The sequence below is a fragment of the Pteronotus mesoamericanus genome, unplaced genomic scaffold (assembly GCF_021234165.1).
Source record: "Pteronotus mesoamericanus isolate MK-2021 breed Mesoamerican mustached bat unplaced genomic scaffold, CSHL_Meso_final contig_101, whole genome shotgun sequence".
Taxonomy (NCBI): Eukaryota; Metazoa; Chordata; class Mammalia; order Chiroptera; family Mormoopidae; genus Pteronotus; species Pteronotus mesoamericanus.
In genome coordinates this window covers 15,073,036-15,096,923 of record NW_026555001.1, presented here as the reverse complement: position 1 = coordinate 15,096,923, position 23,888 = coordinate 15,073,036, and the positions used below count along the sequence as shown (strand labels likewise).

General features: G+C 40.9%; 1 protein-coding gene across 1 annotated transcript; it reads left to right on the top strand.

The window, feature by feature from the left end:
* The first annotated feature begins 993 nt into the window (after positions 1-993).
* On the top strand, positions 994-23,592 carry SPATA31H1 (SPATA31 subfamily H member 1). The gene is made up of 7 exons (XM_054565705.1): positions 994-1,137; positions 8,655-8,733; positions 9,339-9,393; positions 9,612-9,692; positions 10,101-11,896; positions 13,019-17,660; positions 17,745-23,592. Exons 1-7 carry the CDS (start codon positions 994-996, stop codon positions 23,590-23,592), a joined length of 12,645 nt encoding a protein of 4,214 aa, XP_054421680.1.
* Positions 23,593-23,888: the final 296 nt, after the last annotated feature.

Here is a 23,888-nt window from a genome sequence, read left to right as displayed (position 1 = left end):
TCACGGAAAATGTCATATGGTGTGCTTGAGGGTGATAGTGTTATGTTACAGAATCACATGCTTATTATTTTGTAATAAAAGATTTTTTTATAAAAAGGGGCATTATTTGTGCCAGACCGTGTGTGTGTGTGTGTGTGTGTGTGTGTGTGTGTGTATGTGTGTGTACAGAGAGACAGACAGAGACAAAGAGACAGAGACAGAGAAGCAGACAGACATTGACCAGTTGCCTCCCACATACACCTTGACCGGGGACCAAATCTACAACCTAGGTACTTGCCCTGACTTGGAATTGAGCCTGTATCCTTTTGGTGTAGGGGATGCTCCAACCGAGTCACCTGGCCAGGAAAATACCTTGCAAATTTTGTTTACAGTGAGTTAACCCTAGAGAACCTATTCGGCTGGGTGTAATGACAAAGTAAGCATTCTAGACTTGGAAAATTAGACCATGCGTTCTGGAGTAAGATCATTTAATTTCCCTGTGTGACACATCGCCTTTGTCTCAACACAACAGCAACTAGGAAACGCGTCACGCCTTAGAGTTAGGAAAGCACATCTATCACATTTTCCGAGAGTACCTACTTAAAGTATCCCAGCTTTCTTAAATGTATTTGACCCATTGTAATTTGTGACTTGGAACATATGACACCATACCTGGACTTCTAGGGAATAACTGGCTCCGGAGAAGATGCTTATAGGTCAGGACAGGCCATTTGGAAGTCCTGCTCCTGTGAAACCTTACCTCCATACTCGCTGCTTTATGCCAAGTGTTCAGCCTGCTCCTAGAAGAGTCGTCAAAGCGTTGCCTGTCAGAGCAAAGGCCATGGGTGGCCTTTGGAAGGAACAGCAGAGCCGCAGGGCTCAGAGAAGAGCCTCAGCACCATGCACAGTGGCTGGACCCTGTCAGGTTTACCTTGGAACGCTCATTGTGATGTCACACGGAGTCACAGCCTTGAGAGAAAAAACAGTTTGACTGAGAGGGGATGGGGTTGAGTGATGGCGCTGACATGGGGGCCAGCCCTCCCACTGCCAACACATGTCAGTCTTCTACTATTATTTGGTCTCCTTGTTTGGGGGCTTTGGGGGCTGTTTTCTGGGAAGCAGAGCAGGGAGCAGGTGGTGGCAGAGACAGACTCAGAGGTATGTGATGCAACGCTCGCTTGAAACTCACTGTTCCCTGCCCCTGCCCCTGAAGCCATAGAAACTCCTACATCTTGGGCCATGGGGGAAATTAGATGGGGGAAAGAGGGGAGTGGGGATAGCGCTTTTGGATGTCTTCCTATGTATAAGTCATTCTCAATCCTTTTCTCTTTAATTCATTTGGACAGTGTACTAGACATTGAAGAAAAATAAAACACCATTCCGACCTTCTGGGAGCTTGAGATGAAGAGGGGGAAACAGGCAGACAGATATATATTGAATACATAACTCAGGAAAAGAGAAAGTGATAAGATTTCATAGATAAATATTGCTAAAGAGATGGGAGGCAACGAGTATTTTGATCTATAAAACGCCTTCTGGGAGAGCTCAGTTTGAATTGTGTTTCAGAAAGGGTAGGATTTTGAAGGTGGGTAGAGTAGGTGGAGGCGAGTAGTGGAAGATTCTCCAGACAGAAGGAATATATTGGGGAAAAGTGGGGAAAGCAGAAGAGTGTTGGATGTATTTGAGGAGAGCTGAAGATGCCCACCTGAATACAATGTAGAAGTGCAGGGAACTCAGCGAGAGAAAAGGTTGGAAAATTAACAGAGGTCACATTGCAGAGGTCTGGGAATACAGGCTGACTATTTTGTAGTATAAATGTTATTCTGCATACAACTAAAAGCCATCAGTAAATTTAAAACCAGGTAAAAATGTGTTTAGATCTGTGTCTTAAAGCAGTGCTTCTCAAAATTTAATACAAATCACCTGGGGGTCTTTTTTAAAGGAGAATTCTGATTTAGGTGTGGCTAGGCACTGAAATTCTGCATTTCTAACAAGCTCTCAGGTGATGCTCCTATTGTTGAGTGAACCTTGAGAATAACTCCAGTAAGTGTATATGATAGTTCTCTGGCATAGATAAGCCGATGGGAGGCTACATTAAAGACTTAGTGTAAAGGAGGGCAAAGAAAATGAAAGAATCAGAGCAGTAAGGTGGAAAAGAGGACATGAATTTATTCTCCAAATGTTTATCGCCCATCACCACCACAGTGTGCAAGGCATTCCTCTAGGCAGTATGGATACAGTAGCAAAGCAGAGACAAAACACTCAGCCCCTTAGAGGTGTGAAAGAGGTGGGTATACTGAGGTGAAAGTTTGGATGTGGGGAGAGAGGCAGAAAAAGAGGGAAGGAGCTGAGTCTTTTCCTGACTGAGCCTCAAATACAAAGAGTTAATTATAAACATTATCATCAGTTTCCCACGAGGACTAGATTCATCTTTGTATCCCCCGTGCCTGGCACACTGCCTGGAGTAAGGAGTAAGTCTCCATAAAGGTCTGCGTAATGAATGACGACTTCTCAATGTTAATCCTGAATGAGTGACAAGATGATGGCCTTTCAAACAATAGAAAACATTATATAGAAGTGGTGAGTCCAGCCCCACTACTTGGCCTGGGTACACCTACCAGCCCCACCATTGTAATGATAGAATGGCATACATTGCTTCTGTAAAGTGACATCCTTCAGCTATTTGGTGCCTTTTTGGATAGGCATATGCTGATGGCCTGGGCAGTTTCACGAGTGTTTTTAAAGTGAACACAAAGATTTGAACCTCTTGATTTGCATGACTTTGTGGTGTTGTCTGGGTCAAGTGAATAGTGAGACATTTTTAGAAGTCACCTGGAGACACTGGACCTCTAGCAGCACCCACAGGCTGCCTGTACCCCTGTGCAACCATTCCTGCCCATTATGCACCTCTTTGGGCTGCAAAGTCTGCATGGTCCCATGGCACTAAGTCAGGTGCTCTGATCTGTCATCTAATTTTTTAAATACATAAATCATATGCATTTTAAAATACACGTCTTTTAACAATATCTGTATTGACTGTGAGTTCATTTATATTACCAAATTGTCTTCTAGTATACATGGCAGTTTTTTTTCTTGAATACCAGGCATGTTATATGTAAAGTTACTTCTCTCCAGACATTAGAGATATTTTTGCTTCCAGAAGTTATTTAGAGTGGAGAAACTCATCTTAGTCCCATCTGGGATTGAACTCATCAAAGACTAAGCTTCAACTTTAAAAAATTTTTAAACCTTTTGTCAATTATAATTGACATTCAATATTTTAAAAATATATTTTATTGACTATACTATTACAGTTGTCCCAATTTTCCCCCCTTACCCCCCGCCCCCCATACCCCCATTCCCTCCAGCAACACTCCTCCCCGTAGGTCATGTTCATGAGCCATGCATGTAAGTTCTTTGGCTTCTCCATTTCCTATACTATTCTTAATATCCCGTGTCTATTTTGTACCTCCCAATCTATTCTTAATCCCTGCACCTTTTCCCCCATTGCCTCCCTTCCCCCTCCTTGCTGATAACCCTCCAAGGGATCTCCAATAGCTATGTTTCTGTTCCTGTTCTGGTTGTTTGCTTAGTTTGTATTTTTAGATTCAGTTATTGATAGTTGCAAATTTATTGCCATTTTATTGTTCATAGTTTTGATCTTTTTTTTAAAAAATAAGTACCTTTACCATTTCATGTCATAATGGCTTGGTAATGATGAACTCCTTTAGCTTTACCTTGTCTGGGAAACGTTTTATCTGCCCTTCCATACTAAATGATAACTTTGCTGGATAGAGTAATGTAGGTTGTAGGTCCTTGCTTTTCATCACTTTGAATATTCCTTGCCAGTGCTTTCTAGCCTGCAAAGTTTCTTTTGAGAAATCAGCTGATAGTCTTATGGGTACTCCTTTCTAGATAACACTCTGCTTTTCTTTTGCTGCTTTTAAGATTCTCTCTTTATTTTTAACCTTTGGCATTTTAATTATGTTGTGTCTTGGTGTGGTCTTCTTTGGGTCCAACTTGTTTGGGACTCTCTGTGCTTCCTGGACCTGTATGTTTATTTCCTTCACCAAATTAGAGAAGTTTTCTTTCATTATTTTTTCAAGTAAGTTTTCAGTTTCTTGTTCTTCCTCTTCTTCTGGCATCCCTGTCATTCGGATGTTGGTACATTTGGAGATGTCCCAGAGTCTCCTTAGTATATCCTCATTTTTTGAAAATATTCTTTTTATTTCTTGTTGTTCTGATTGAATGCTTTTTTCCTGCCTTATGTTCCAAATCATTGATTTGATTCACGCTTCATCCCCTCCACTGTTGCTTCCCTTAGATTTTTCTTTATTTCACTTAATGTAATCTTCATTTCTGCCTGGGTCTTTATTCTGTTGTTGTACTCAGTGAGTTCTTTGAGCATCCTGATAACCTCTGTTTTGAACTCTGCATCTGATCGTTTTGTTATCTCAGTTTTGTTTCATTCTTTTCCTGGAGTTTTGTTCTTTTGTCTGGCCCATATTTCTTTGTCTCCTCAATTTGGCAGCCTCACTGTGTTTGTTTCTGGGTATCAGGAAGCGATGCTTTGACTCACTCTCTTAGAAGCATGGCCTATTGTAGAAAAACATACCTGTCTGGATGAATGTGGCATTTTTAAATCCTTTGTTGTTGGACTTCCATGCAGCTCGATTTTCTGATGGTTCTGGGTGATATTTATTTTTGTTGTTTTGTTGTAATTTTTTCTGTAGTTGTGTGAGGAGGTGAAGCATGTTTACCTACGCCTCCATCTTGACTGGAAGTGACATTCAATATTAGTGTCAGGTATACAACATAGTGATAACACATTTATATCTCTTATGAAGTGATACCCTGGATAAGTTTAGTACCGACCTGACACCATATGAGCTTCAGTATTTGAGCCTAGTTTATTTCAGGTTTATTTCTATTCCTAGGCATACCCTTTGGTGGGTGTCTCAACCGAAAGCCTGGGATATTTACTAGGGGCCCGCGTCCTTGGTTCCTAAAGTCATTTTTTCATCCATCTAGCCCCATAAAACTGCTAAACATTTTGCTTAGCTTTTCAGCCATAGCTTGAGCATTGACAAATGCTTTGAGGGGGGAAATCTGGGCTCACTTCTCTACACTTCCTTTTTCCTCTGGGATCTTGGCTCCTCTGGTCCTTGATGCCTTGATGGCCCTTCAATGTCTTCAAATAGATGTTATATTTTTTTTTTTGGTCCAGTTTTTTTAGTTGTTTTCACTTAGAGGATTCAAACAATTATTATAAACAGAAATCCTGGATTGAATTTTTCTCTTTCCAGTTTTCCCCTTCTACTAGCTTGACATTTATGCACCTCTTTCCCTATTCTTCCCGTGGTTACTCCAGGAATGTCAATATGCATACTTATCTAATTGTCTGTTCAGAAGTATTTTATTAATGCTGCAAACTCATCCAGTGAGGTTTTAATTTCAGTACTATATTCTTAATTTCTAGAAGTAATTGGTTCTCTTTCAAATCTGCTAGATAATTTTTTATGGTTTTCTGTTCCTTAAAAATATATTTCAGCCTGCCTTTTATTTCTTTAAATGTAATATGCATTGTTGTTTTCTAATCTAGATCTGATGATTCCAATACCTGGCATCTCTGTAGGTTTGTTTCTGAAGAAATAATCTATTTAATAATAAAATACAGTATTCATAGGTACTTTTTGAAGCCCAGGGTAAAGATCTTCCTCAGAGAGGTTTTTTTTTGTTTTGTTTTTTGACTGTGGCACCATCAGTCTAGGACTACTTTAAATTCATAGCTTGAGGGTTTTCTGTGAATTTAAGCTGCAAATTACACAAAAGTCAACCTGTGGTTACAACTTCCCAGAGACTTCTCTTTTAGTCCCCTGAACTTCTCAGTGTCATGAGGTTCCAGCTGAACATGGCAGGGTCTTCTACTGGATTGCTTTTTTCCTTACGATTTTTATTTTTGAAGTTTTCTTTTTTTAAAAAAAGATTTTATTTATTTTTAGAGAGAGGGGAAGGGAGGGAGAAAGAGAGAAACATCAAATCAATTGGTCGCCTCTCACATGCTCCTGACTGGAACCTGGCCTGCAACCCAGGCATGTGCCCTCACTGGGAATCGAACTGGCAGCCTTTCAGTTCGCAGGCCAGGGCTGTTTTCTTTAAAAAGTTCTTCTGTGCTCTAGATGACAAAGATTTTCTCTTATATTTTTACAATGCTTCAGTCTTACTTTTCACATTTTAATTTTTAATACACTTGGAACCCACATCTTTATATAGTATTAAGAAATGATCCCATTTTATTTTCCCCTTTATATTGAGTCAATGTTCTCATCACTGTTTGCTAAAGAATCTTTTCCGCATTGATTTGTAGAACTCCTTTTATCATATACATGAGTTCATTTTTTAATTTTCTACTCTGTTCCATTGGTTTGTTTGTTCCTGTATTTATTGTCATAGATTTGTAATGCATTCTAGTGTTTGGTTCAGCAGGTCTCTCCTTTGCCCTTCTTTTTAAGGTTGACTTAGTAGACTATTAGTGGACCTTTTTTTTTGCCATACAATTTTAGAGATTTTAACAAGTTCTTGAAATATTCCGACTGAAATTTAGATTGGGAATGCATTAAAGTATAATTTAATCTGGGGAATATGGATACCTTTATAATTTCAAATTATTCCAACAAAAGCCTTGAATGCCTCTCCATTTATTCAGATCATTTTTTATGTCCTTTATTAGAATTCCATAGTTTTCTACATGAAGGTCTTCTATATTCTTGGTTAACTTAATACCTTGATACTCTATCACTTTTATTGCTATTGTGAAGGGTATATCTTTTATTATTTAAAATTATGTTTTTCTAGTTATTTTTGTTGCAGTAGAGAAATGCTATTGATATTTATAAGTTCTGATAATTAGAAACCTTGAATTATTTTATTAGATTTGTTGGAGAATGTCTTTGATTATCATTTTGATTGTTTTCGTACTTATTGGTCTATTCAAATTGTATATTTCTTTTTGCCTGCTTTTGATATTTTACATTTTTTTCTAAGAATTTAACCATTTCATCAAGTATTTCCCATTTACTAAGGTATAGTTATTCAAACTCTTTTCCTTTTCCTTCTTCCTTTATTTCAGTTTTGAAAGGGATTTTATATTCCCCTTCCACTTTTACCCTAGGGACATCGCCAGCCCAGAACCACTTTTATTTTTCTTTGGAGGGTCCCTGACTACGCAATGAGTGTAAATTAGTATTCCAAACCAGCATCGGGGTAGACTCTTGGTTAAAATTCTCAGAGAAGCCTGGTCCTCCCCCACCTCCACCTTCCACCCAGAGCCCAAGCTTTATTGTCAGGTGGGAAAATTTTTTTCTAGTCACCTTTTTACCGAGTGTGTAGCAATTTGAAAACCCTGGCTCTTTTTCCGTGGAGTCTCAATTCCAAATACGCACTTCACATGAGCCTTGTCTTTTGTCCCTTTCTTGTTGTTATCCAAAGTCCTTTAATGACTAACACTGCAAATCACCTAGGACAGTGAAGTATCAGCTGACTTTCCATTCTTGTTTTTCAGTTTTCTATTTTTGGCCTGGATATTTCCCTTATTCTCTTGTAAAGAGCTAAGCTCTGCTTTTTAAAGGATATTTATTAAATTTTATTCAGCACTTCCAGGTTTTTTGTAGTGGGGAATTATTTAGGTCTGTGATATGTAGAGGTCATTTTGAGATAAATATATAGAAAGATCATTTGTAAATATATTAACCTGTATTTCAATATCAGTTTTCCTTTTGTTTGATGTTTCTAGTCAATGGTCTATTATGGACATAAATAATATATGACTAAGGATAAAATCAATTTAAAACTGTTTAAAAGTTAAAACTACCACTGTGCTATGGGTATTCAACTAAATGATAAACTGAGTGACTGAATCACGTAGACTTTCTTGAATTCCTCAGTAACTGTTGTGAAGACTCTTTTAATATACTCTCGGAGACTGATGTTATAGTTTAAAGGGAAGAAATAAAAAATTGTAATAAATGTCATTTTTGCTTTTCAAGTGACCTGGAGCACACTTGCAAAAACCCAGCAGTTTGATAACTACTGGTTGGGAAATCTTTTCCTACAGTCCAAAAATAAAAATGCTACAGTTGGTGTAATCTGGCTTTTACCTACCTTTTCAGCTTCGTCTCTCACTACTTAGCAGAAGTGCACTTGACAATCATGACTTTCTAATCTCTGTGATGTTCCCACTTGCCTGAAATTCTCTTTCTCTACCTAAAAACCTTCTGCTGATTCTCCGAACTCCAATACAAATGGCAGCTTCTTGAGTTATTTTTCCTTCTCAAGCAGTAAGTGACTGTATTCTGCATTCCCTGGCACTTATATTTCTGTTACAGCATTTACCTCACAGTATTGCAATTTATCTGTTTAGAGATACATTTTTCCTATTAGTATAAGTTCCTAGAATACAGGGATCATGCTTATCTCTGTAGTTCTGGCACCTCACAAAATACCAAAAACTTTGTACTCAATATATGATTCATGAATAGAAGAATGGGGCGGTACTTGTTCCTATGGATATAGATGCCAATTGTATTGATATTTGTGTCTATACGATGAAATACACTGTCAATAAATTCTCTAATTTAGAACATTACCTATTTTTTTCTCTTTTTGTGCCTCTCTAGACTTCAAAGCAACATCGATTGAAAAAGATCCAGAAATTCACAGGTCAGGAAGATCCTATGTTTTATTTTCAGCTGAAGGGTAATGACAGACCAACTGTGGGTTGCTTTAAGACTCTATCCTTTGGCCCTGGCTGGTATGGCTCAGTGGATTGAGTGCCAGCCTGCCGACTGAAAGGTTGCTGGTTTAGTTTCCAGCCAGGGTATGTGCCTGGATTGTTGGCTCTCACACATAGATGTTTCCATGCTTCCTTTCCTTATCTTATTTTGTGTAAAGCTCAAAATATCAGGAAATAAACTTGGTGAAATTGGAGAATGGAGAAGAGGTAACTACCAAGAGTTTGATGCGGAAAGTTTCAGTACCTTTTTTTTCTACCATAGCCACCAGATAGCCTCCTTTGGAGGAAAAAAATATGTATTATGACCTCTGTTTTCCCCTCTCCAACTCCCTGCTACTGTGATTATTCCTGCTCTTTCTAATCACTTATATCTATGCGACATGGTGAAGGCAGCATAGTATAGTTTAAAACACAAACGTGAGACGTAGGTTAAATCTGAGCTTTACCACTAATTAGCTTTATGATCTTGGACATGGCTTCATATTTGTTTCCTTATTTGAAAAATAGGGTTTGGACTAGGTGATGTCCATAATCATGATACTAATAGATTCTTCACCTCTGCTCCCAGCTCAACGGTGGGAAGAAAATCTCAGGATGGGTTGCATTAAAACTAACCTGACATCGTGAGTAAAATCAATCTGCACTGTTGTCTATTTTTTCTCTTCTTAGCCTATTCTACTGATAAACTGTAAAAAGTTAGGAGTAAGATACCTGGGACTCTGTTTTACTTCCCACATTATCATAGCTGTTTCTTTCTGAGTTAAATCTCTCTTCTTATTGGTTTCCTTATCAGTACTTTTAGTATCGCTTCAGTTACACTGACATATTCTTTTTCATCTAGCTTTTCAGAGCTCCCTAGGGGATGGACCCAAGAATGTATACTTTGTCTTCAACAGATCTTCCAACATCTGGAAAATGCAAGGTCAGGAAATGTAGTTTCTGAGTGGGAATTGAAGGTGGTAGAGCTTTTGAGGGAGGAGGCAGGGAGTGAAGGAAAGAGGAAGGAATATGAGGAAGGAGGGAGGCAGAGGGAAAAGAGCATTAGTTAGTTAGTTAAATTTGGCAGTAGAGGAAGGTGTAGGTTGAAAGGAAGTTTAAGAACCACTGGTTTATTGATCATTTTTTTTTATTAGAATGGGATAAATGCCTTCCTTTGTCCTGATGGAGGAATTCTTTCCATAATTAATTGATGTTGGCTAAAGCAACTTGCTCTTCTCCCTCAGCCCAAAATATTTTACATTTGAAATGGCTATTATTTTTTCCATTTTTCTACTTCTGCTACCTTTTCCCTTTTTCAAAGCAAAATGAAACTTTTCTCTTTATTCCTTAGATCAGCTCTTATGGAATCATGTTTGCTGGAACCACAGTACACGATTTCTTCCTCTACTTCCTCTGATTTTGTGGATCAGGAGCCTATTCTACCCTCTTGTGACTGTAAGACAGCAAAATATTCTACTACGCACACCACTTCCTCTGGATCATCAAGCAACAACTTCAGTTTGTCTCACTTTCCTGTCTTTTCTGAAGGAACAACCTGGAAATTCTGGAGCCATAGTTTACCTATTTTATCTAAAAAGCAACCATCTGTGTTCAAGAACCAAGGCATATCCCTGCCTCCTTTGCAGCTCTCAGAGCTTGGGAAATCAAAACTCCTTCAGAATTTGGCAACTCTTTCAGCCTTAAGACCTCAAAGCTCTTTCACCAACTCTACTTTCTGCAAACAAGTGAAAACAAAAGATGGGAGAAGGAGCAAGAACCATCTGACTTCAGATCATTGGCCAAATTCTATTTTTAAGGGCAGACCACGATTCCCAGATCAGGCTCCAATCCAGATCCCTCCTTTGACTAGGTGGGAGTTAGAGGGACATATGGCTTGGAAGGTTTGTACTTTGCAGAAACATGCAGTACCTCTGCCTGTGAGGGAATCATGGGCAAGGTTAAATTATTTAATTGAGGTACAAGGAAACATCCCTGAACTAGAGAGATCCCAAATCCAGTTATCTATTCCCATTCATCAAAATACTGAGCAAAATATCAACAATGAATCCCCAGACCTTCCATCATTTCAGCGCCATGTGAACATTGGGGTGGAACCTGAATTAAATAGAACAGAAACAAAAATTTCACAATCACTTATCCCAGGTAAGCAGTCACAACCTAGGAGTGGCCCTCAAATCCTTGGATCCAAGCTGTTAGTTACATCAATGGGCACTCCACCTCCCAAAAGTTTAGGAGTTGACATAATCCAAAAAGAAACCACCTTACTGGAGAAGGATCCAAAACATGAGTCAGAGCTTAAGATAAAGCAGAGGGTAATAGGTCTTCCAGAAAAAAGCAAACAGAAGCATGAGACCCACGTGACTAGTGTGGAGTTGACTCCAAGGCTACCATATCAAGTCACAGATAGCATAAAGGTAACTCCATTGGCATTACTTCAAGCCATGGATTCAATGGGGATGATCCCAGAATCACATTCAGAAGTGACAGAATTTGTGGGTTTGTTTCCGCAGCCAAATGAAGCTGTGAAACCAATGGAAACAGTGAGTGTAAGCTCAAAACCAACATATCAAGTCATTGAATCAGTGGAGGTAACCTCAAGGCCCCAGCACCAAGTTACAGAATCAAAGAAGATTATCTCAAAACCACTGAATCAAGTTACAGATAATGTAAAGGTAACTCCTGTAGCATTGCTTCAAGTCATGAATTCTATGGGGATGATTAAAAAATCACATCCACACATCCCAGAATCAATGGGAATGACCCCAAGGTCACAATATCAAGTCAAGGAGCCAGTGAAGATGAGCACATTGTTGGACCATCAAATCATACAACCAGAAAAAATGAGTCTGAGGCCACAGCATGCAGTCACAGAAACTGTGGAAATGACTCCAGGTCCACAACATAAAGTTATTGAATCAGTGGCTTCAAAGCTGCAAAATCAAGTCACGGAACCACTTAAAATTATTCCAGGGTCTATGTGTCAAAACACAAAATCATTGAATATGATGCCTAGATCATTGCATCAAGTCATGGATATCATGAAAGTAACTCCAGAGGCACTATTACAAGCTATGGATTTCATGGGAATAATTCCACCAGCACAGCCAGATGGTATAGAATCTGGGAGTTTAACCGCAGATTCACAGACTCATATTTCGAATTTGACCCCAAGGGCAACTCAACCAAATGATTTGACATCTTCTGATTTTCCTACTACTGTTGGTCCACCTGGGATTAGAAAGGCTAAGGATGTGCCTACAAAGCCACTACCTAAAGTCATGGAATCAATAGGGATGCCATCACATCAATCCGTACATTCTCTAAAGGTAACCCCAATAACACTGGGGTCATCCAATGGAATGATCACAGAACCTCAGTCCCAAGTTGTAGAAACTCAGGATTTGACCCCAAGGCCGATATCTCAAGTCAAGAAATCCTTGGAGTTGACTCCTAGGCCATGGATTCAAGTGCTAGACCCTCTGGGGATGACTGGACAACCATATCATCAAAGTACAGAATCTATGGCATTAACCCCTGTGCCACCTCAAGACATGGAATCTTTAAGGTTGACTCCATGGCATCAAATCCCAGAATATTCAGAGATGAGCTTCAGGCAAAGTCATCAAGTTATAGAAACTGTGGGATTGACCTCTGACACATGCCTACAAATGAAGAATTCAGTAGAGTTGACACAGTCACATGATCAAATAATGGAATCCTTAGGGACAATCCCAAAGTCACTGGGTCAAGGTACAAAATCTATGGGAGTGAGCCAAAGACCACTGCATCAAGTTACAGAATCCTCAGTAATGACTACTACATTATTGCTTCAAGATGTGAAAAATATGGGGACAAAGCCAAAGCCACAACTTAAGGTTATGGATTCTATGAAGTTATCACCAGGATCGCCAAATGTAAAATCTGAGAAAGAGACCATGGGACCAGGGTTGAAAAGCATAAAATCTGTAGATATAACCACAGGTTCAGTCCCACAACTAGTAATATGTAGACAGCTGATCCCAACTGTGAACTCTACAGAATCAACCATAGAACTTCAACAGCAGAGTGTAAAATCTGATGAGTTGACCCCCATACCACAGCTGCGAAGTGGAGAATCTGTGCAGTCATACCTAGGACCTCAGCTTCAATGTGAGAGATCTATCAAGTTGAACCTAGGGCCACAAGAGCAAGGTAAAAAATATGCTGAGTTAGCCCCAGCACCACAGTTGCAAAGTAGGAAATCTATAGATTTGACCTCCAGTTCACAGTTGCAAGGTATGGAATGTGTTCATTTGAGCCTACCACCAGAGTTGCCAGGTACAAAAATTGTGGAGTTGACCCCAAGACCACAACAGGAACATACGCAATCTGTGGAGTGGGCCCCAAAGTCATGTTTACAAGATATAAGACCTGAGGAGATAGCCCAAGTACTATTGCTTAAAGATATAAAAACTCCTCAAGTGGTAGAATGTAGAAGGCTGATTCCTGAGAGACAGGTAGAAGGTATGAAATATGAGGAGCTGACCCCAAGCATACACATTCCAGCAGTAAAATCTGTACAATTGTTACCCAAACCAAATCATCAAGCCACAGAACTTGAAGAATTGACCCCATGGCATCAAGCTTCAGAATCTTTAGGGATGATTTCAGAGCCAGCACATCAAGAAACAGAACCAATGTTGATCTGTGACACTTGTTACCATGAGAAAGAATCTGTTGGGTTGACACCATCATCTTTAGGAAATACCCCAGGGCCATTGGGACATGCTTCAAAATCTAGGCAGATGAACTCAATGTCATTTCAAGGTACTCTTGACACAAATCTCCAAAGTGTAAAAGCCATGGGGGTGACTCCGGTTTCACAACATACAATACAACAATCTCTGAAGGTGGTACCAGGATCAGAGATGCAAGGTTTGAAATCAGAGGTGATGATCCCAGACTCCCAACATACTAAGTTTGTCCTGAATCTAGGACTACATTCAGAAGTTATGGACTATGAGGAGCTGATCTCAGAACCACAGTTTCAAAAATCTGTGCCATTGACCTCAGTATCACGGCACCAAAATATAAAACTTGAGTTAGTCCCACTAGTGGTAGGATCTAAAGAGTTTATTACAGGACAAAAACCACATGTAATGGTGTTGTCTCCAAAGCCGCAGCCCAAGGAAGTAATGTACAGGCAGTTGGATCCAGAGCCACAATTACAGGATGTGAAATATGTTAATTTAGTCCAACAGTCAACTACTACCAGAGTGCCAGAATCTGAGAAGCTGATACAAGAGCCAGTGCTACAAAGCATGGTTTCAGAGGACTTGACTGTAGGGCCACAGTCACAAAGTGTCAGATTTTCAAAGTTATCACCAGGGCCACTTCTTCAAGGAGAAAAATTTGTAGATTTAATTGCAGGGCCCCCACACCATGTTATAAAATTTGATGAATTGACCCCAGCTTTCCCAGTGCAAGAAACCAAACTGTCAGATTTCCCCCTACAGCCAAAGCATCAAAGTGTTACATCTGTACAGTCAACTTCTGAACTGCAACCTCAAGGTATGAAATTTGTGGAACGAAACTCAGAACTATGCTTGGAAGATGTTAAACTTTCTGATTTAGACCCGGAATCAAAGCACAAAGGTTTCAAACCTGTGCAGTTTATACCAGGAACACAGATTCAAGATATAAAGTCTGTAGGGTTTGTAGCAGAATCAACTTTGCAGTTAAGCAAAGGGCTCCCAGGTGAAAATATGAAATCTGTTTTGTCTATTGAAGGATCACAATTTCACAGCATGAAATCTGTGAAATTGACCTCAGAAATACAATATCAAGGTGCGAAATCTGAGGAACTGAAAGCAGGGCCAAGGCAGCAAGATGTCGAATTTTCTGAATTGACTTCAGGGCCAAAGCTTCACAGTGTCACATTTGTGGAACAAACCCCAGGATCACTGTTTCATGGTATGAATTCTGTGGAGATGATTTCAGAGTTAGGGCTTCAAGATTCTAAATTAGCAAAAATGTCTCAAGGGTTTCAACTTACAAAAGAGGTCGGGCTTAACCCAGAGCCATGGCTAGAAGATGTGAAATTTTGTGATCTGGCATCAGGAACTCAATCTCAAAGTGTGATATCTTCAGAGTTAAAATCAGGGCCACAACTACAATGTGCAAAATTATTTGAGTTGACTCCAGAGCCAAAGAAGCAAAGAGGAAGATCTATGGAGTTGACCCCAGGACGTGAACAACAAGGGGTTAAGCCTGAGATGTTAGTTAAAGAGCCACTGTTTCAAGGTGTAAAATGTGTAGAGGTAGGTCAAATGTTAAGCTTTGACAGTGACATTTCACATAAATTAGTCTTGGAGACACAGATTGCAGATGCAAAATTGATGGAGTTGACTCCTGAGCAAGAGTTGCCTAGTGTAAACTTTTCTGAGTTGACCAGAAGACCACAGTTACAAGGTATGAAATCTCTTGAATTGACCCAAGGACCACAATTAGAAGATGTAAAACCTGTGGAGTGGACCCCAATCTCAGCATTTCAAGGTTTAAAATCTGAGGCAGCAATCCCAGGGCCACAGCTGGAAGATGTGAAATCTGTGGATTTAACCCCATGGTCACATTTGGGAGGTGCGAAATCTATGGTAGTAACCCCTGGGCCACAGGTAGGAGGTACGCAACAAGTGGGGTTGACTCCAGGCTCAAAACGTCAAGGTTTGAAGTCTGGATTGTTGATCTCAGAATCAGAGCTGAAAGATGTGAAAACTGTGATCTTAAGTGCAGAACAATGCCTAAGATGCCCAAGTCCTCAGTTGGAAGCCGAGAAATCTGTGGAGATTAATTTAGGGCCACAGATAGATGTCAAATCTGTGAAAACCATCCCAGATTCCAAGCCTCAAGGTGTGAAGTCTGTTCAGTTGTCTCCACATTCAAGAGTTGAAGAATTCAGAACTGTAGAGTTGGCCCCCAGGGCACAAATGCAAGATGTGAAAGCTGAGGAATTAAAACTCGGGCCAAAGATGCAAGGGGAGAATTCTGTGCCTTCTGCACCAGAGCCATTGCTCCAAGGGCCTCAGTTGCAAGGTATGAAACCTGAGGAATTGACTTTAGAGCCACAAATGCAAGACATGAAATTTGTGGAGATTACCCCATGTTTAAAGCTTCAAAGTTTAAACTTGTTAGAGGAGACTCCAGATCCACTGCAATATGTAAAACCTGTGAAGTTGATCCCAAGGCTAAAGAAGCAGGCAGAAAAACACATGAATGTAATCAGAATACAAGAGTTTCAAGGAGTAAAATCTGTGGATTTAGCTCAAAAGCAAGAGTTTCAAGGGATGGCACTTGTGAATTTAACTCCTAGGCCAGAACAGAATGGAGAGGTATCTGTAATCTTACCAGAGCAGCAATGTATGAATTCAGAGCAATTGAAGAGAGGGTCTAAGTCAGAAGATGGGATGTCTTTGGAGTTAATTCCAGAGCTAAAATTTAAAGATAGAAAATCAGTAGACCTCAACTTTGAGTTACAGTTGAATGATATGAAATCATTTGAATTGACTCCAGAATCAGATATTCAAGGTGTAAAATCTAAAGAGTTTAAACCTGAACCACAGTTGCAAAGCATAAAATCTCCCAAATTGACCCTAGGGCCACAGTTGCACCAAGTAAAACCCTTAGTGTCAATTTCAGAGCCACAGCTTCAAGGGGCAAAAACTGTTGATCTGAAACAAGAGCCACAGCTTGGAAGTATGAAATGTATTCAGTGGATACCAGGACCTGAGTTCCAAGGTGTGAAATCTGTAGGATTAAAACTTGGGTCACGATCTCAACGTGTCAAAGCTGCACAGTTGAGATCGTTGTTATATTCAAGAGATGTGAAGTCATCTAAATTGACTCTAGAGCCAAAAACTCAAGGTACAACATATATGGAGTTCAATCATGGGCCACAGTTGCGGAGTGTGAAAGCCTCTGAGTTGCCCCCAAGACAACTGCAAAAAGGGAAATTTTTGGCATCAACATTAGAGCCACAGCTTCAAGGCACAAAAAGGGTGGAGTTAAACCAAGAGCCACAGTTTGGAAATACGAAATCTGTTCAGTGGATACCTGCACTAGAGTTCCAATGTATGAAATCTCTGCTAAATCTTGGGTTACAATCTCAATGTGTCAAACCAGCAGAGTTGAAACCTTTGATACAGTTAAGAAATACAACATCATCCAAGTTGACTCCAAAGCCAGAGCTCCAAGGTATACAATTTTTAGCATCACCCCAGGAACATCAGCCTGAAGGTTTTGATTTGAAACCTCATCTACAGTTTAGAAGTATGAAATCATGTGACCTGACTTCAAGGTCAAAGCCTTGTGATGTAAAACCTATGATGTTCAAATCTAGGCTTCACTTGCATGACAGGAAATCTAAATTGACCGCAGGACTTCAGCTTCAAAAAGTGAAACCCTTACAGTCATCCCCAGGAACACAGCTTCAAGGTGTAAAGTCTCTGGTGCTTACACAAGAACCACAGCTTCCAGGTGTAAAATCTGGGGTATTAAGTCAAGGGTCACAATTACAAAGTGATAAAACTATAGAGTCGAGCTCCCCACTACACTTGAAAAGTATGAACTCATTTGAGTTCGCTCTTCAAACAAAGCTTCAAGATGTGAAATCTGAGGATTTCAACTCTGGGTCACAGTGGCAAGGTCTGAAATCTTCTAAGTTACCACCTGATATAAAGTCCCAAGATAAGAAATTTACTGAGTTAAATCCCAGCTCACAGTTGCAGGGTACAACATTTTCTAAATCTACTATAGGGACAAAGATTCAAGGTGTCAATTGTACAGATTTCAACTCTGGGTCATTGTTACAAGGTATGAAATCTTCTGAAGGGACTTCAAAGACAAAGCTTCAAGATATAAGAGACAAAAAATTCAGCTTCAGCCCCCAGTCGCAAGTTATGAAATCTTCTCAGCCAATACTGGGGACAAATCTTGAAAGAGTGAAATCAAGAGAATTCGAGTCAGACCCACAATTGCAAGGTATAAAAACGTCTAGGATGATCATGGATATAGAGCTTCAAGATGTAGAATCTATGAATTTCAGATCTGAACCACACTTGCAGAGTATGAAATCTTCTGAAGTGACCCCAAAGGAAAAGCTCCAAGGTGTGAAATCTGTAGAACGGAAACCTAGTCCAGAGTTACAAGATGAGAAATCAGGTTTGACCCTGGGGAGGAAGTTTCCAGGGGCAAAATCTGTAGAGATGGACTCAGGTCCAAAATTACAAGACATAAAATGTTCTGATTTGATCATGGGTATAAAGCTTCAAGATGTAAAATCTATGGGGTTCAACTCTAGACCACACTTTAAAGGTATGAAATCTTCTGAAGTGACCCCAGGGGCAAAATTTCAAGAAATGAAATCATTCTTCAATTCCAAACCACAGATACAAAGTAAAAAATCTCAGTTAATTCAAGCAACAAAGCTTCAAGTTTTGAACTCCTTAAGGTCTAACCATGGTTCAACGTTACAAGGTGGAAAATCTTCTGATTTAACTCAGAGGAAGAAGCTTCAGGATATGAAATCTATGGAGTTCAACCCTGGACAACAGAGACAAGATGAGAAATCTGATTTGACACTAGAATGGAAGCTTCAAGATTTGAAATCTGTTGAGTTAAAACCTGTTCCACATTTACAAGCTGTGACATCTGAGTTAATACCAGAGACAAAGCTTCAAAGTGAAGAATCTGTGGAGTTCATCACCAGGCCAATGTGTCAAGATACAAAGTCTTTTGAATCAACTCTACGCACAAAGGAACACCACGTTAAAACTTTGGGGTTTAGCTCAGCCCCACAAGATAGGAAATTGTCCATGTTGACACAAGGCACACACCTACCAAGTGTGAAATGTGTGGAATTCAACCTGGGGGCAAATTTGCAAGGTGCAGAATCTGAATTGATAAAGCTTCAAATAGAAACCTCTACAGAGATCAATGATGGTCCCAAATTTCAGGTTGCAAAACCCTCTGAGTTGGCCTTGGAATCAAAGGTTCACAATGTAGTATCTTCTGAGTTCAATGCTGGAAAGCAATGGCAAGGGATAAGATCTGAGCTGAGCACCACGATGAAGCTTCCAGATGAGCCATTTCTGGAATTCAAGCATGAACCTAAATTGCAAAGTGGGAAATCTTCTGAACTGAACCCAGGGCCACAGTGTCAATGTATAAATTTTATGGCATTCAACACTGGGCCCCAGTTGCAAGGTCTAGAATCTTCTGAGTTGGACCCTGGGCCAGGGCTTCAAGGTATAGAATCTAAGGTGTTCTGCTTTGAGCCATATTTGCAAAGTATGAATTCTTCCTCATGCACTTCAGAACCAAAACTTCAGCCTATAAATTCCACTGGATGCAACACTGTGCCACATTTGCAAGGTGTGAACCCTTCTGAATTAACTTTAGTTTCAAAACTTCAAGGTATGAAGCCTTCTGAACTGAATCCAGGGACAGAGATTCAAAGTGAGATATCAATGGTGTTCAACGCTGGACCACACTGGCAAGGTCTGAAATCTAAAATGACTCCAGAATCAAAGTTTCTAGGTGTAGCACCTATGGAATGCAACCCCAGGCCACAGATGCAGTGTGAAAATTCTTGTGTGTTGACTCCAGGGCCAAAAGTACAATGTGTAAATTCTACTGGATGCAACCGTGGGCCACTCTTGGAAGGTGTAAAATCTTTTGAGTTGACTTCGGGGACAAAATTTCAAGGTATAATGACAACAGAGTTCAACCCTGACTCAAAACTGCAAGGTATGAATTCTTCTGAATTAAATTCAGGGTCAGAACTTCTAGGGCCACAAATACAAGGCATGAAACCTTGTGAATTGAACCCTGAGCCAGAATCTCAAGGCACAAAGTCTATTTTGTTTAATCCTAGATCACATTTGCAAGGTGTAAAATCTTCTAAGTTAACTCCAGGGACAAAGTTTCCAGAAGTCCAAGTTTTGGAGAACCACCTTGGGTCACAGCAACAAGTTGGGCACTCTGTTTTGGGTCCTCAGTTAGATGGTGCAAAATCTGTGTTATTTTTACCAGAGCCGTTGCTTGAAGATGTAAAGTCTGTGACAATGAACAAAGAGTCATTGCTTTGTGGTGCGAATTTTGTGCAATGGATTCCAGACTCTGAGCTGCAGGACTTAAAATATGAGACGTTTGCACTGGAGTCATGTTTTACAAAAGTGAAATCTGTAGAGTTAAGTCCAGGGTCAAATATTGAATTGAAATCTGCAGAATTAACCTCACAGCCAACATCTCCATTTGAGGATCCCACAGTGTTAACTCATGAACAAGAGCTTCAGGCTGTGAAATCTATAGGGATAAAAACAAGGCCTCCTCAAGTTATGCAATCTGAGGATTTGAATCTAAGACAGGTATATCAGAATAGGGAATCTGAGGAGTTGACATCAGAAGAAGAGTTACAAATGGAGAATTATTCCTCTAGGTTTCCACACAACTCTTCAAACTCAGTCATCTCAAGCTCTGTCAAAACAACCTCTGAATTAGGAGGCCCTTGGGATTCTGAGATGACTAAAGTATCAAGAGTCTTGGATATAAAAAGCCTTTGGACAGATATTTTGCTGCCTGAAGGGTCCTTTATAGACCCTGCTTCAACCTTTCCCTTGTCCCTTCATAATCAACCCTCAGATAAGGCAGCTAATACTGTAGGAACCACCCATTCTGAGATCCCAGGAGTGAATGTCATATCTAAGGAGAGGATTCTGAAGGGACAGATGGCAGAGATAGAGAATTCACTCCAGGGCTTCTTCCCACATCCTCCACAAAGCTGGAGATCACCAGCTAGGACCTTCCAGACAGGATCAGGGCCTAGAAGAGACCTTACCTGGTCTGTCCTAGGAAGACAACAGAATGTCTGGGAGAGTCACTCCTGGAAGCAGAAACTACCTAGAAAATATCTCTCCAATATGCTAATGCTGGGGAATGTCTTGGGAACCACTATGGAAAGGAAGCTTTGTTCTCAAATATCTTTAACAGCAAGAGCCACTGCAGATACTCAATCTATTCAGAATTTATTTGGGGTTCCAGCTGAACTGATGGAATTTTCCCAGAGTCTGGTAGAGACAGGTCAAGGTACTGTTTCTCCGGCTTCAGTGGTCAAAAACTACATTCAGAGACATACTTCATGTCATGGTCATGAGAAAAGAATGGCCTTAAGGATGTGGACACGTGGTTCTATGTCCTCCATAATACAGCAATACTCTGGAACTAGAGTGAGAATAAAGAAAACAAACTTCAGTGATATATCTCAGGAAGTCATTCAGCACATTCCTGTTTCATATACAGGGGACCAGCTTCTTGACCCAGTAAAGTCAGAATCTTCCCTCAATATATTTTTCACTGTGAAAGACCCTGTTCCAGTGAAAGAGAGTGAGAACTTACAGAGTGATTCACAGACAAGGATTTTTGAGTCCCAATACCCCCTCAAGCCAAATTATCTTTCCCAGGACAAGGCTGACTTCTCAGAACAGCTCCAGTTGCTACAAGATCTGCAGCTAAAAATAGCAGCAAAACTGTTAAGAAGTCAAATACCCCACAATGTACCTCCTCCGCTAGCTTCAGGACTGGTCCTAAAATACCCTATCTGCCTACAGTGTGGTCGATGTTCAGGTTTTAATTGCTGTCATAAATTACAAGACACTTTGGGGTCTTATCTTATTATCTATCCACAGCTCCACCTTGTGAGCACTCCTGAAGGTCATGGAGAGATTAGATTGCATCTTGGCTTTAGGTTGCGAACTGGGAAAAGGTCCCAAGTCCCAAAGTATCATAGAAGAGACAGACCCATCACACCAAGGAATCCGACATCACTATCACCAAGGAAAGCTAAAATGTGTACTCGAGCTCCCAGGAGTCCTACTTCCACACTAGATTTCCTGTCTCAGTCTTCCCAGTCTCCTGCTCCTGTACAAGTCCACATTAGACAAAAGCAATGTGGCAGCCCTGACCTTATAGGAAAGACAGATGGTGGAGAGCCTGGGCACTATGAATTCACTGAAGTTCGTTCTTTACCAGAGAGTGACTCTAAAAGCGATCAGGATGAAAAATGGGCTGAAGTGAGCACAGAATACACCCATGATTCAAAATATCCAACAAAAAAAATAACCAAGGGAGTTAGAACACAAAACAAAAAGTTCTACATGAACAGTAGGACCTTAAAAAACAATCTTTCTAAGGAATTACCAGCCCAATTAAAAATGAAAAGGAATGGAGCACCTCGGACAACTACTGCCTCTTTTAAAAGACAACCTAAGAAATCCTCCCAACCCAAATTTATTCAAATGGTTTTTCAGGGACTAAGGAAGGCATTCCAAACAGCACACAGAATTATGGCATTTGTTGGACAGAAGCCTGAAGACAGAACAAGGGAAGGCCATTTGTGGTCAAGCAAAAACTACCAAACAAAACAAAAAGCCAGAGACTACTGCTTACTAAGAGATACCAAAAAAGAGAGGATGTCGGCTATGAAACTAAAGCCAACAGAGTCAGCCATTGAACAGAAGAGCATGCTGTGGGAAGGAACCGACCAATTCAGATCAGCTCAACAATCAAAAACAGATAGCTCTTTCCAACCCATACTTTTCCCACTGCCCAGATGTAGAGTTTCCCAAGGAAGTACCACTTCTGAAACCACCACAATCAGATATCCTTTGGATACCATTCGAAGTGACAGTGGCAGCAGACTTAAGAAAAACTTCTACAGAAAAGAAATCTCTAGCCCAGAGTCCAAGAACTCCAGAACAAGTATCAGAGTTTGGGCCCAAGGGAGAATCCTACATGATACCACTGTGAAGAGAACCTCACACAGTCACCTTAAAGAGAAACTCACACATAACAAACCAAACCACTACAGCTTCCCTAAGGAAAGAACCCCATGTAATTTCTCCCAGAGAAGCCATCACGGTTCCTCTCAGAGAAGCCGTCACAGTCCCTCTCAGAGGAGCCATCACAGTCCGTCTGAAAGGAGCCATCGCAGTCCCTCTCAGAGAAGCCGTCGCAGTCCCTCTCAGAGTAGCCACCGCAGTCATTCTCAGAGGAGTCATCGCAGTTCATCTGAGAGGAGCCATCGCAGTCCCTCTCAGAGGAGCCGTCGCAGACCATCTCAGAGAAGCCGTCGCAGTCCCTCTCAGAGTAGCCACCGCAGTCCTTCTCAGAGGAGTCATTGCAGTTCATCTGAGAGGAGCCATCGCAGTCCCTCTCAGAGGAGCCATCGCAGTCCATCTCAGAGAAGCCATCTCAGTACATCTGAGAGGAGCTGTCACAGTCCCTTTCAGAGGATCCATCGCAGTCCCTCTCAGAGGAGGGGTCACAGACTGTCTGAGAGGAGATGTCGCAGTCCCTCTGAGAGGAGATGTCGCAGATTGTCTGAGAGGAGATGTCGCAGTCCCTCTGAGAGGAGATGTTGCAGATCGTCTGAGAGGAGATGTCGGAGACCATCTGAGAGGAGATGTCGCAGTTCCTCTAAGAGGAGAGGATACAGTCTTCCTGAGAGCAGACAGCCCAGGCCCTGTGAGAAGAGCCATGGCAGTCCATCTAAAAGGAGAGGGCATAGTCATTCTGAGAGTCGCAGACACAGTCACTCTAATAGGAACCAACACAGTCCATCTCAGAAAACCCATGGAAGTCCCTCTGAGAGAACTCATCACAGCGTCCCTAATGAGAGGCCCAGACATAATTTGTCTAAAGGTTTCAAGTGTCACTCAAATACATCTCCTAGGGACCACACAAAAAACCCCAAAGCAGGGCAAGTTTGGAGTCTCGAAACCAGTAGATGAGATTTCCGCCCCCATTATTCATTTATTCGCTCGCTCAAGTCTTCACCAAGCTTGCCATTCCTGGCTTCTTTCCTGCTCAGCCACTGGCTCCAATTCTTGCATCCTCAGCAATGAAAGAGCTTATGTCTCTCCACCTGGGGGCTGGGACAGCGGGAGTGGGCTGCAATTTCTCTAAGATAAATAAAGGGGCAACAACTGATTTCCTTGTGCACCTAGAAAGACCATTCGTCGTGCTGGGTGGAGAAAGGAGGGCGGAGGGACAGTAAAGGCGGGGGTCTGGACGTCAGATTAAGGCT